At 36.0% G+C, this 15,295-nt stretch overlaps 1 protein-coding gene across 1 annotated transcript; it reads left to right on the top strand.

The window, feature by feature from the left end:
• Positions 1-7,670: 7,670 nt before the first annotated feature.
• On the top strand, positions 7,671-10,059 carry si:ch211-184m13.4 (uncharacterized protein LOC798560 homolog). Its single transcript, XM_051119327.1, has 2 exons — positions 7,671-7,699; positions 8,131-10,059. The coding sequence occupies exon 2, from the start codon at positions 8,162-8,164 to the stop codon at positions 9,158-9,160; it is 999 nt and encodes a 332-aa protein (XP_050975284.1). The 5' UTR covers positions 7,671-7,699; positions 8,131-8,161; the 3' UTR covers positions 9,161-10,059.
• The last annotated feature ends 5,236 nt before the right edge of the window (positions 10,060-15,295 follow it).

Here is a 15,295-nt window from a genome sequence, read left to right as displayed (position 1 = left end):
CAATGTTGAAGTTTACAACATAGAGGTGTGCCCGGTTCGCTTACATAAGCACTTTCCACGGTAGTCCGTGCTAACTTGTCGATCAGCCACTTCAGCCGTTTCATCATCAGACTCTGGCTCGAACTGGTATGGTAAAATCGATGCCATCTTTTCTATGTGAAGACGCTATACAGCGTCTTCTGTATAATGTATGTGTAAATTTCCATGTGACCTAAATCACATGGAAATTTGACTGTTTGTGGGCGGGCAAGTTGTTCGCGACGTAGAACGTGGGCGGACATTATGCAAATATGTTACTTTGTGACGTGTGCCCGTAACAAAAAAAGATTCGAATTGCTGACGACTCGTTCAGGCAAATGTGAGCCGACTCTTTTTTATGATAGACAATAACTTTATCTATTGTGCACTGTCAGCTTCACAACTTTGCAGATAGTTTATGATCACATGCAGCTACATGAAACACTACATGAAAGATCATATTTGAAAAGGCATAATAGGGGCACTTTAAGTAACTCATGTAAAATCATGGTAAAATCTAGAGAAATGTTCGAGGTGGTCAGCGGGGCACAGTTGAGACACAATGTATCATTTATTTATTATGCTTATTGTCATTATGTTTATTAGGTTGATCTGTTTTATTATTGCTGTTTGCAATTGTTTAATGCTTTTTACTGTTTACTGTCAACTACTATTATAATGATGAACTGAAATTAAATATTGTATCGCTGTTTGCCATTACTGTAAAATGTTTTACAAATTGAACTACATTTAACTAAAGAAAATAATCAAATAAAATACTGAATGGAAATAAAAAGAATTTTAGATTTTTACAATTTTACATTTGCAATTAATTGGTTAGGCAGCTTTACAGCATTACAGATGGAAACTGTATTCGGGTACTATTTCAGCTGTACATGGGTACAGACATGGGTGCAGTTGGAACAAAAAAGCTTCTTGTGTTTATGAGCTAATTGTGGCAAATATGACCTAGTTATGAATGTGAATAATTAATAATATTTTAGTAGACAAGTTGAGGAAATGTCATATGAAAAATCACTTCTTTTCAGTCCATAGTTTTGGTGTGGTAATTAAAAAAGCAAGAGGAAGTTTCAATAATCTTCAGCAATAAAAAGAGAAAAAAAAAAGAAGTACTGTTAGTTTATCTAAAGTGATTTTTTTGTCTATTTGTATGGTTGAACTGGATCATCAAAGGTCAGCACACTGGTTAATAAAATGGGATAAAATACATAAAGGACATTTGTGTTATTTAACATTGAATTATTGCAGGTTTGTGTCATATGCTGAGTTTGCATTTCACTGTTTTAAATCTTTTTTTTTTTTTTTGGGAGTAAGATGAATTAAGGCATGTTCACATTTAGTCTAGAACTACAGTAAGCATCATGTTTACACGGGGACAGGACAGGAGACTTGTCAGTCAATAAATGGGAAAACAAAGTAACTGGTGTTACTTATTTGAAAATGTAAATCAGATATTTTCTTGAAGTAAAAAAATAAAAATGCCTTACTTTACTAGTTGAAAAAAGCAATCTGATTACGTATAACTTGCGTTACTTGTCATGCGTTACCCCAAACACCCCCAACACTGCTTGACAAAATGTCCTACATTCACTGGGCAAGATTCCAATACTTCAAACCAACCAATATCACGTCATGCAAATGCTTTAGTCTGACTGGGTGCCTTTTTTTTTCTTTTAAATCTTTATTTACTTACTTAATCGTATAATGTGTGTTCATACCTCAGTCTGGTCCAGTATACGTGCAATCAAAGTCCCTTTCAAGGAGTCTTTGGTGTAATCCAACAATTGATCTCGGCGCTGTGTGCATGCTTTGAAAGGCTAAGGTGACGTTTCAACGTGATATTCAAATATTTGATTGTGCATTATGTCAGGTATAAAAATATGCATACTGAAGCCAACTGTAGGCAGATTTCCCCCGGAAAGTGTGAACGCTGTGGCTTGTGTTCGGCGGCCTGAAATGTCTTCGTGCTGAAGTAATCACATGAATTTTGATTAAGACTAAGCTACCTATTTATTACAACTAGAATTAGAAATAGCATTTCACTGTTTTAATTCATTTTGATGAGTACTAAATCTTTTTTTGTGAGTAAGATGAATTAATGCATGTTCACGTTTAGACTAGAACTACAGGAAAAGCATCATGTTTACACAGCATACAACGCCTCTGTACTTCTGAATTCTCTCAACATGCGGACAGGACACTTGTCAACCATAAATGGAAAAACATAGTAACTGCAGTGTTGCTAACTAATTTTCAGGAAAAGTTGCTAAAGGCAGGTCGATTTGTTGCTAAAAGTTGCTAAATGACGTTGTCATTATGTAACCATGACGCAAAACTGCGTAGAAAATGCATAGACTACACAATGAAATACTAAAATCTCAGAAAATAATATTATTTGAAATATGTTCATTTAGATGTGTTTAATATATATTTAGAAAAATATATACTTGGAAAAGCAATATTTTCATTATATTTTTATTTAAATCTATATATATATATATATATATATACAGAAAATTGGATTATTGAAAAGTTACACATTTTTGAACAATTACATTTTATGTGTTTTCCAAATAAATAGTTAAACTACACATGATTAACAATTATAGTTTTAAGCAGTGAAATGGTAGTAAGATAAATGCTACACTCTAAGGAAAGTCCATAAATAGGGCACAGTGCACTTCATATGTTAAAATAAAGGAATTTTCTGTATTAATTTTTCACCAGCATATGACACAATGCATTTAGATAGACAGACAGACAAAATGTTACCCCCAACACTGCTTCCCAGTGCCATTAGCGCCAACTACTGCATATTACACAACAGTCCTTTGTGAGCTTTACCCTAAATGTCCTACATTTACTAGGCAAGATTTCAATGCTTTTGAAACTATACATGCACTTCCTATTCAGACCAACCAATATCATGTCACATAAATGCTTTATGTGACATGTAATGTCTGTACTGTTGGGTTCGAGTCCACCTAAGTCGAGTCCGAGTCAAGTCCGAGTCTTTAACCAGTCGAGTCCGAGACAGGTCCGAGTCCAAAATGGGCCGAGTCTGACTCAAGTCTGAGTCCCAAAGGGCCGAGTCCGAGTCGAGTCCGAGAAAAGTAAACACTACTGTTTGTCAGTATCTTAACATTGTTTTAACCCAAAGGGTTTCCAAACTCTGTCCTGGAGGGCCGGTGTCCTACAGAGTTTAACTCCAGCCCCAATTAGACACAGCTGAACCAGCTAATCAAGCTCTTACTAGGCATACTAGAAACCCCCTGGCAGGTGTGTTGAGGCAAGTTGGAGCTAAACCAAGGACCAGGACCGAGTTTGGACACCCCGTTTTTAACCTTTACAACTAGAAAAACGCAATGTCAATTGAAAGCAAAAAGCAAAAAAAATCAAACCTCTAGTTAATCTTGCCATTTTGAGTTTTGATTTCACAACATCTCATAATTAGTGTCGTGGTCTGCTTAGCAAACTTAAAGTCATGTAACTGAAGTTATGGCTGACTTATGTCTTGTGACATATTTCAGAGTGAAACTGGTTTTAGAATGTGAAAAATTATAGGGCGGCACTTTATTCATTGATATAGTAAATGTATAAACTCAAGGGTGGGGGTAAAGGAGTAGGTATCTTGGTGAATGGGACCTTAAGAGCAGAAAACATGTAGCCTCTTGCAGCACCTCTTTTATTTCTGATTGTGGCTGTGTGTGTTTTGGCTGTTATATGACTTTTTTTCTTGGATGAAAATGAGGCTGTGAGGCACCCCTGTTTTTAACCTTTACACCTAAAAAAATGCAATGTCAGTTGAAATGTAAGAAAAGCAAACCTCTAGTGGATCTTGCCATTCTGATTTTTTGATTTCACAACATCTCATAAGTGTCCATGCTCTGCTTAGCAAACTTAAAGTCATGCAACAGAAGTTATGGCTGATCTATGTAATGTGACATATTTTAGAGTGAAACAGGTTTTAGAATGTGAAAAATTATAGGGCAAGACTTGACTTTATTCACTGATGTAGTAAATGTATAAACTCAAGGGTGGGGGTAAAGGAGTAGGTATCTTGGTGAATGGGACCTTAAGAGCAGAAAACATGTAGCCTCTTGCAGCACCTCTTTTATTTCTGATTGTGGATGTGTGTGTTTTGGGTTGTATATGACTTTTTTTTCTTGAATGAAAATGAGGTTGTGAGGGATAAACCTAGTCTTTACAATGGTACACACTGTGTATAAAGCCCTACATATACTTTCCATAAGTCACAGCAAACTCACACCTGTTTTATTTTTGAATGCATTTATAGTTACATTAATTACAATAAATTACATTATATAAAGAAAATTTGATGATGTGCCATTGATTGATTAGAAAATCATGCACACCCAAGGTGGTTTTGGACCCACTGAAACTATTGCTGCAAAGATGTCAGAAAAAGTATTTTTCTTTGAAGCTAGAAACTGCCACCATGTTTAAAAAATAATAATAATTTTAATACAGTAAAAACTAATCAACTAATGTAAGTAAAACGTTCTCAAGCTTTTTGAAGGCAAGTAAACACTCCAAGTAGGTCTATGACAAACAAAAGGATAAATAAATATATTAATCAAAAACACAAATGAAATAATGTTTTTTAAAAATAGAATCTTTTTTAAAATAGAATTTTCTTTTTTTCTTTTTTTTTTAGGTAGGTCTATCTAAAGGCTATTACAGAAATAGACCACATACATTTCTTAATAAATGTTCAAATAAAACACTGCAAATCTTCACTGTATACATTAAAGATGATTCTTATTAAAGTTAATGAGTGATTTAGTCAAGAACAGTGAGTGATTTTCTCTTTTTCTTTTGTTGTTTGAAAGAGGTAGGCTACCACTGAGGCAGGTACATTGACATTTAAGATGATAGAAATCATGACCACTGAAACTTTTAGTAGATTTTTTTTTAGTAGATTTTTTTAGTAGATTATTGTTTGACGCGGTCGGCGGCTGCAGATTTATGCTGCTGTCGCTTTAAGATCTGACGCACAGATCAAATATTTTGACACATCAGTGTTTCTCCCAGCTGTTCAAGTTTACTTAAGACAAAACCGACTTCATTTACACGAATAGTCTCTAAGACGAGCATATGTGTACCAATAACAGACCCTATTAGAAAGAGAATTCGGCATTCGCACAATGACTGAGAGGCGCGTTCTGTGAGCGCGCTTTGAGTGTGTGCGCACATAAACCCGTCGGCTTTCAAGCAGCCTACTGGACAAGACTTAAGAACACATGCAAATACTGAATATTACTTTAGTGATAATACATCGAGTCAGTGACATTTCCGTCAGCTGTCTCTGGACTCGGATGGACTCGGCATATTTTCCGAGTCCGAAAGGCTCGAGTCCGGGTCAAGTCCGAGTAAAAATGCATTCGAGTTCATGACAAGTCCGAGTGGCCTAAAAATTGTACTCGAGACCGGACTCGAGTCCGAGTACCCCAACTCTATTAGTCTGACTGGTTGTTTTTTATTTTTAAATCCCTATTTATTTACTTAATCAGATAATGTGTGTTTATGTTTGTCCAGCATACGTGTTATCAAAGTCCCTTTCAAGGAGACTTTGGTGTAATCCAACAATTGCTCTGAAAGGCTAGGTGACCCCTGGTCCTTTGCTGGTTTATGCTGGTCCTTTGCTGGTTTATGCTGGTCCTTGACCAGCAACATGACCAGCATAAACCAGCAAAGGACCAGCTAAGGACCAGCTTAAACCAGCTTAAACCAGCACCAAAACATACCTAACCAGCATCCCAGCATCAAAACATACCTACCAGCATATGCTGGTTTTTTCACCAGGGACATGTCGACGTAATATTCAAATATTTGATTGTGCATTATATCAGGTATAAAATACATTTAACAAAATCACGTAACATGCAGAAATCAGGAAGGACAAAATTAGAAATATCTGATACTGAAGCATGAAATGTAGTACTGACCTACAGTATGCTATTATCGGAGATGGTGTCCAATAACACGAGGAAGTGGTGTTGTGACCTGTGTGAATTGTATCATAACGCTGAGCGACTGGTGACGATTAGTGACTTTTCGCTGCTCTGGAAAACCATTCAATTACAGTGTAAAAAAAAAAAAAAAAAAGCTGTAACTTACACGTCATGCCTTGGCTCTCCGGTTTTAAAATTAATTGTATACATGTACACATTTTCAGTGTTACAGTGCTTTCTACTCTCCTAATTTAATATGCAGTACCGTCTTTGCATACTGAAGCCAATTGTAGGCCGATTTTCCCCGAAAAGTGAGAACGTTGTGGTTTGTGGCATATTGTTTGTGTCAACGGCCTGACATGTCTCTTTGCTGAAGTAATGGCATTAATTTTTAAACTAGGCTACCTATTTATTAGAACAATAAGAAAAGTGTTGTGGAAAACATATTTGAAACAATCATTATTTTTGCAATACTGAATTAAAATAACAACCTTAATACCTGCCTATAATTAAACAAGACTAACAAACACTGGAACAGTAGTCATTACTAGTTCGGGATATTGAATGCATTAATATTTTTAACAAACTCAACCTTGTTGTAAAGCATTAACAAAACTATGAATCTTATGAATACCCATAACGACTAATGCAAATGTGTTAATATAGTCTGTAGCAAGTTGCACAGCAGTTGCTGTTATGTTCAAAGATTATAAAAAAGCACATATAGTGCTAGGCTCTGTGCAAGATAAAGACCACAGGGATATCTTTAAGTGAACATCTCTCATAGATTCCTTCTCGTTTTTTAGTATTGTGAAATGAATGGCAGTACTTTTTGTTGTTTTTACTACTTTCATCAACAGAAAACCAAGTGATTGGGAAACTGCTGCCATATCGAACATGAGGATGAGGTAAAGTGTGGTTATAAACCACAGATGTTATCAGCAGACAACTCGCTAGCTGGGTACTGCAGACTACCTGTGTTTTGATACTAAATCAAAGTTGCACAACCATGCAAGGTTTGTTTTCAGTTAAACTTGATGCTTAAAGTGATTATTTTGGTCCTCCTAAAGCAGTTGCCAGCATGTGTGCTACCTGTGCCTGGGGTGTGTTACATTTATCCTCATGGTTTTGAAAAGGGATGTTGTTAAGCCCTGCAAAAGTACCTCAACATACTTGTTGGCATGTTAAGTGGGTCAGCCCTGCAGAAATAGGAGCTTGTGGTTGTACGTGAGCTGTAATAACCATAAAAGAGGTAGGCTATTATCGCAGGTGTAGCATGTTTCTTGCCTGTTATTAATGAAAAAATGAGTATGTACATTGACATTTAAGATTATAGAGATCATGACTACTGAAACCTTTAGTAGATTTTAGCTGGAATTTCTCTGAATTTGTAAATGGCAAACAGTACTTATATAATATAGCTTTAAAAAAAAAACATACAAATTATAGTAATTAAAACTGAAGGGAAAAAAAAAAAAAAAAAAAAAAAAAGACGTGAAAAGGAAAAAAATATGTTTCTTAATTACCATCTGACTCTAAGAGGGACAGGATATCATATCTAACCCCAGCTGAGCTTAACCAATCAGGTTCAAGGGGGTGGGATCCTTTTAAAGTAATTAAGCAAAAAACACTAACTCAGTAACATCACAATCCAATTCAAAGAGAGACAGACCTTCAAGCTTGCTGTGAGTATCAGACAATTACTGATGTGCACTCTTTTGGATCACAATTTGATTTTGAAATTTGAAAACACTGTGCTTCAAAAGTATATATATAAAGAGTTCAGATGCAAAAGGCTGTAAATCCATCTGATGTACTTCTTTAAAATCAGCATTTCTTTCTGGCTACTTTGCGCAGGTTTCTATGTAAGTACTGGTACTTCTGATTGGGCTAAGGGTGGAATTTAGTGAGTTTGAAGTAAAAGTATTTGATGGATGTACACTATGTGTCAGGAGCATTCACTCAGTATCATTACCTCATTTTTGACTGAGATGGCTTTCAGCTGGTTTTGCATCTGAACTCTTCATGTATATATATATATATATACATATATATATACACTTCATTCTACTGAACATTTTTTAAACATGAAGCAAATGTTTTGTCTTGTTAACAGGAACGTGGCAGATCAACATCCACAACAGACAATGCCAGTGAATGACAGCAGCACAAACCAGACTTGCGATGTCTTCATCTACAAGGAGTCTACTCGGATTATCTTTCCCATTTTCTATTGCCTGGTTTTTGTCATCAGCGTGGCAGGTAACAGTCTGGTCCTCTTCATCACCTGTCAGAAGAAGCAGAAGATGAACTCCACCACGATATATCTGATCAACCTGGCCATCTCCGACACCCTCTTCACCCTGGCTCTTCCCGGCAGGATCACCTACTACATCCGAGGCTTCGACTGGCCCTTTGGAGATTTCTTGTGCCGGCTGACTGCCATGATCTTCTACTGCAACACCTATGCTAGCATTGCCTTCATGACCTGCATCAGCGTAGATCGCTATTTGGCCATGCTGCACCGTCAGAGGTGTCAAAGACTGAGGAAAACCAAAGTCGTCCGAGGTGTCTGCATTCTGGTATGGGTGGTGGTGCTTCTCGAGACTTGTCCTCTGCTCCTCAAGAGCACCCTGGAAGACAGAACCACTCATCGAACGTGCATGGAGTTCTCTAATTTTGATAGCCGCAATATGGCATATGGTCTTTTGTTAGGTTGCCTCTTTGGGTTTTGCTTGCCTTTGGGGCTCATCCTGGGCTGCTACAGTCGGGTCAGCTGCAAGCTCTACAGGACGGCCAAGGAAAACCCGGTGACCAACAAGTCTGGCAGCAACAGCAGAGCCAAAAATATGATCCTGCTCATTCTGCTGAGCTTCGTAGTGTGTTTCAGTCCCTACCACATCACTGTCATGCAGTTTACAGTGAGAAGGCTGTACAACGTGCCTTCCTGTGAGGAGTTAAAGACTCTGAAAATGTTCCTGCAGGTAACCGTTGCAATGATGAACTTTAACAGCTGCATTGACCCTATTATTTACTTTTTTGCCATCAAAACGTATAAAAATAGAGTCTTGAGTCTTTTCAAGAGCTACATTTCCATTTCGGCATCCTCCAGGAGCATGCAGGAGAACAGCAGCAGTAACACATGAGGGACAATATATTTTACAAAGAAAAATCTGATAGTGCAAACTGCAGAGGAAATGTCTGTTCACACGTGTGAAAATGCGGTTGGATAGCTGTAGAGTGCAGAGTTTCATACCTTATATTTCTGAGCAAATGGCATACCATTTCCCATCACTGATGGTTTTTGAATCTATCTTTTTGTTTTGGGATTTTTGTGTAAACCACATTTTGTGTGAATTTACATTATCTAACATAATACGACCACTTGACATTTTGTTGCCATTTAGCTTTTCTGTGGTCATTATGAATTTGAATATGAATCTAACATGTGCATTTGTCATTCATATGCATTTTTAACTAAACAATGTTCACTTGTTTGTGTAATATATTTCTTTAAATAATCAACATGCTGTTGGATTCTTTTTTACTTAGTCATATAGGCCTGCCATTAAGGTCTATTGAAATTCAGAGACAAAATTTGTCATCATTTACTCACCCTCTTGTTCCAAACTCATGAGAAAATTGTTCATCTTCACAACACAAACAAAGATATCCAAGAAAATTTAAATTCAAATTCAAATGAATCAAGCGATTTAATCCAAGTCTTCTTGGAATGACACGAGGGTGACTAAATGATAACAGAACTTTCATTTTAGAGTGAACTAGCCCTTTAGGAATAATTAATTAATTGGAAAAGTCCCACATAAAGGTCAAGGAGGCTAGAAGACTATTCTGAGTAAGAACGAATGATTATGTAGGTGTATGTTAATACCTATTGACATTTCTGTAAGCTGCTGTGTAAATATTGTGTTTTGCTTTAAAGATGCTCACAATGTGCATGTAAACATTTTGAGCGACCCCTATAACAGCATTTTCCATTTGGGAATTTAAAGCTTATGTAAGCTGTGCTATTTTTGAATATCAATTAAAGAGGTTCATTTACATGTTGTTGTGTTTTATTTCACTTTTCATCTCCTGCTGCCTACACAGCACTGCAACAAATGAGAAAAATGTTTCTGATGACCTAATTTGCCATTTAGTTATCAACTCTTGGGAATGCACAACAAGCCTCTGAGCACCACAACAAGAAGCCATTTATCTATAACCAGAATCACATCTCAGCATTTCTTAGAATGTCATGCCACTTGATTCACGCTGACAACTCAACTGAAATAGAGTTACTACGAAACGGCGATGACTTCACCATCACAATCTTCTGCGTGGGACCAAAAAGCGCACGCCTGCACGTGTTTGATGGGAGCATGTGGGTGTTAAACACACACATGGCAGCAGTGTTCTTTTTCCTGCTTAATTTCAACTTCAGAACAGGATATCAACATAACCACAGACACGAGGTGTCTTTTTTAGCTGCGACAGGTGGTTTGCTAGACTTTGTTGTGTATTCCATGAAGCTACGCATCTATAAAAAAAAGCGGAGAATGTGGCAAGCATATAGCTACCTACAAAACACAAGGATGTAGGTGTCAAGCAGTGTGGGTGGTAAAATTGTCTTTGTAGAGAATATATACTTAAAGAACATAATTTGAACTTAACAATTACAAATACACAGTATCTAAAGCATTAAATGGGGCAAAAACGTGACATTTTCTCAACCTCACCACACACCAACAACATTTATTTTTCCAAAATATGTGGTACAACACAGTCACGGGCAACAAAAAGTGTCAAATGAATACAATTTTTGCACCACATTATGTTAATCGGATCTCATGAGTAATTTATTTTAAATTTTCCTTTAATATTTTTCACTCTAATTCATCTCTGACCCTTAATTCAACCGGATGTTTTTAGCTATTTGTCTGCCAACATCCTCTTCATCTGAGAATGAGTAACAGTGGTTTGCTGCATTTACACGTCCACCATAATGCCCTATCCCCAGTTAGAACAAGAGAAAAAAATGGTCTGATTCATTTTTTTATATGCTAGTCTTTTATTGTGGTATAATCTGTGTCAGGTAAGCTAGCCCCAGTTGATGCATAAAAATGAAACAAACTTTGGTTGTGACGGTTCACATCACTCATTTCATCCCCTAGTTTTTCTGACGTTGTTGTTTATTTTTGATTTTACACATAAATGGGCATATTAGTATGCAATACTGCATGTAGTATGTAAGAAATTAATGCCCCAACCTCTTCTACTGAGAGAGGATCTTGGCGAGGTAATCGAAATAACATTTTTTTCTTATCCAAATAGCCATAAATCTTGTAAATCCTAGTGACTACGGCTCATACAGATTGTGGTAATCGAGTAATCGGTTGATTATTCTGATCATTAATCAGATAATTCCAATAGTTTTTATTTGTTGTTGTAACAAAAATAGACCTTAGCGAACAATAGCCTGTAAAATACATATATAACAGCAATGATGCAATAATAATTAGTTCAAATAAAGTATCAAAAGCAAGTAAACATATGGTTTCTGTGAACAAAACTGTTAAAATACATAATGTATTATAAACATAACAAATATACCTTTTGCATTATAAAAAACGACTGCAGAGGGCGCCAACCACCTGACGACTGTTTTTAACGGTTTAATATTGACTAAACATTTAATTCAAATGTCCACTAAATCTTTAACATTTGGCCTTTTTTTTTTTTACAACAGAAATGCTACAGCCAGTGTAATTTCTTAAATATGTGGGCATTGAAACATGTAAAGTCAGGGCAAGGGTTTAAAGTTTAATTTTTAAATTGCGATGAACAGTTAGCATATTAAGAAAGATATTGATGTATTCTCCTGTGTTTGTGTAGGTTTATAAATGACTTACCTTGCAAATTTGAGATGGTCCACACATAAAAATGATAACAGTTTGTGTGGAGCAGAATTTACTGTGAACGGAGCCCGCTCTGAGATGGACATAATTCAATTTATAAAACAGATACTTCCGGTCCTTGATTCTGATTGACTGAGCTGTGTTTCAAGCCATTGTAAATTACTCTACGAACATACACCTTTGTTTAAATCTGTCTGTTGCTCGGCAACCACTTTGTTGCAACCGCAACAGTTTCTGAGGAACTATATTATTAACTAGGTAATAATATCATTACACTTTATTTCCTCTGTTTTATTTTGTGAAAGCTTACTAAGTATATGGAAGTATTTGGATGCTTCACGTCATGCCTAACAACGCCCCTTAGCTGTTAAAAATTCACCGTAAACCGCAGCTTCTTGGGGCTTATTGCTTTAGTAAATAATTAAAGCTCATATATTAAACCTGGATCACATATATTTATTTAATTGAATTGTAGCGTTTGTGAATTCACAATATAATTATGCTTTATGATGATTTTTAAATGTGTTTAATATTATTATGCAGCCTTGGGAAACGGACTATTAATGTTTAATTAATGTTTCATGGATTTTCGTCCATCGAAGGCACCACTTATTGTATTTTGCCGGTTATGACAAAGGGAAAAATGCAATCAGGGATTGTTAAAAATGGAGTACTCGTATTGAACTGAGGAATTGTGACAGCCCTACTAGTGACCTTTAAAAAATATGAATGGATGTAGGTTTTATTGCCTTAATTTAGATTCATTGAGTTTAACATATCCTGTGACAGACTGCCTAATATTCTGCTACAGAACTTCCCCATTCAGCCTGGAAGTCATAGACCTTAGTCAGGGGGGCATTATACTTCATGTTTGACAGGAAATAAAACAAAAAGCTGTAAGGGACAGAGGAAGTGTAGTGTGCTCAATAAATTGTACTGTGGTTAACATGACAGTTGTTAAGCTGACAAAACAAAAAAAATCCTTCCAAAAAAAAAAAAAAATCTTTGTAAAACAAACTGACTCTATCCGTCACAGTCTTCGTTTTATCCATGTAAAATTCAATATGGCATGTTTTCTGACTAAAGTCTATATTGCACCTGACTGCATGCAGCCTCACACCGTTATAAAACTCCACCTTGTTTTTGGTACAAAGTGTTTTGTATTTTTGTTCACGTGCTGTGGGCATTTATGAAGAAGTTCTCAGCTTTTGTCATGTGAACATTATCTTGTTTTAGGAAGCTGTGGCATTCTGGTTGGAACCCTTAACACACACTACTATTGTGCACTTTTGAACCCAAATGTAAAATTTCTGCATCAAAAGTTATTATGCGTATATATTGCTGATGAAGTAATTATATATACACATACTGTATACATATATAAACATGCAAAATGCTGTAGTAAAGAATAGTAAGAAAAAAGGTTACTCATACACATTTTAACACTGCAGACACAGGGCTGAATAAGTAAAAATAGCTTTTGTATGTATAATTCATAGACAGAGATAAGAAAAGCGACATACTTTAATCAAACGAATCACAAAAGACAAAAGTGTGGCTTACTATAGGGAGACCTGTTATCTGATATGTGAAAGAGATTTGAGAAATTAAATATGCAAAAGGGGAAATGCTTTCTACTGCTAACATCCTGGAGCCATGTGGCAACAATAAAAATGAGGTCAAGGGGTTTGTATTTACACAAAAAGTACTTTTACATCTATATTATTTATTATTTACTGGTGCTGCTGCTCATGGCTTTATATCTACAAATCAGAATGTAAAATTAAAGGAATAGTTCATGCAAAAACAAACATTTACTTACACTCAGGCCATCCAAGATGCAGCTTGTCACAAGACATTAATTGATGAACTGAGTCTTGTTGATTACTTGTGGATTACTGTGATGTTTTTAACATTCTAACAGCACCCATTCACTACAAAGGATCTAATGATGAGCAAGTGATGTACTGCAAAATTCCTCCAAATCTGTTCAGATGAAGAAACAAGATCATCTTGGATGGCCCAAAGGTGAGTCAATTTTCAGCAAACTTTCATTTTTGGTGAACTATTCTTAAAGTCAGCCTCCATCCTATTTCCAGCTCCAGTATGCCATATACAGTCTCTGGTTGACTTTATAGTTTACTTCGTAGTTAGACAGCTATACAATGTTTATGATTTATGATATAAAGCTCCTGGAGGGCCGGTGTCCTGCAGAGTTTAGCTCCAACCCCAATTAGACAAACCTAAACCGGCTAATCAAGCTCTTACTAGGCATGCTAAAAACTTGTCTTGAGGCAGGTTGGATCTGAACTCTGCAGGACACCAGCCCTCCAGGACTGAGTTTTGCCACCCCTGATATAAGTCTTGAAATCATATCAAGCCTGTCTTAGAATTAATGGATTTCCAATATGTAGATAAATGAATATAAACACTAAATATGCATTTTGGCTCATGCTACATATAACATCCCTGAATTCTGCTGAATCTTAAAAATGCAATAATGGTGCATTACTGCCATCTTGTGACTAAACACAGCAAATTTTGGGTACCAATTATTGTGGCCAAAATCATATTAGATTAATATGGAAATAAGGGGCTGTTCAAATCAAATGAACTAAAAAAAAAAAAATATTGCTGTTATTATTCAAAAAATAACTTCCCAGGTGAATTTCCTAACTTCCCCTATTTTCATGCACTAATTTTGTTAATATACTAAAACTTATTCTTTAGTACTTCTTAAGATGAACTTAAGAACATGTAAGTGTACTCAACTGTGCTATTTTGGAACACCATAAATATGAACTTAAATGTGCTTTTAACATACTAACTCTGTATTTTAAAAAATGTATTTAGTTACCACTTGTAGTGCACTTAATCCCATCTTTCATACACTAGTGCACTTTAGTGTACTACAAGTGGTAACTAAATACATTAAAAAAAACAAAACAAAACAAAAAAAAACCATCACATTGCAACCTTGATTTGGTCTTAAATAGCCCAAAAAGAGGGGCTTTCAAATAAAAAATTCCATATCACTTCCCCAAATTACCACAGTCATCAGGTGATTCATCTGTCACAATATGTTCAAGGAAAGAGCAAAGCAAAATAACTTTCAATTTATTTGTATATTACGAACCAAGACAGACTCAAGCAGGGGAAGCCCTCGTCGAGGGGAATGGGGATGGCACCTACTAGCCTGTTTGGCAGGAAGCAACCAAAGCAAAATAAAGTTAGTAGAAACCTTCTGTTAAACAGTCATTTCCTGAATGCGTATGACAAGATGATAAGAACTCCTCACAGCCATGACAACTACAATAACCCTCGACAAACAATGGCAATGCTGCAAATCAATCATACCATATT

This window comes from Labeo rohita, chromosome 9 (genome assembly GCF_022985175.1).
Source record: "Labeo rohita strain BAU-BD-2019 chromosome 9, IGBB_LRoh.1.0, whole genome shotgun sequence".
Taxonomy (NCBI): Eukaryota; Metazoa; Chordata; class Actinopteri; order Cypriniformes; family Cyprinidae; genus Labeo; species Labeo rohita.
The sequence above is the reverse complement of the archived record's forward strand: the minus strand, read 5'-3'. Positions and strand labels throughout refer to the sequence as shown.

What these genes read in the sequence shown, in the direction of transcription:
- si:ch211-184m13.4 (XM_051119327.1), top strand. Translation starts at nt 8,162, where the DNA reads ATGCCAGTGAATGACAGCAGCACAAACCAGACTTGCGATGTCTTCATC.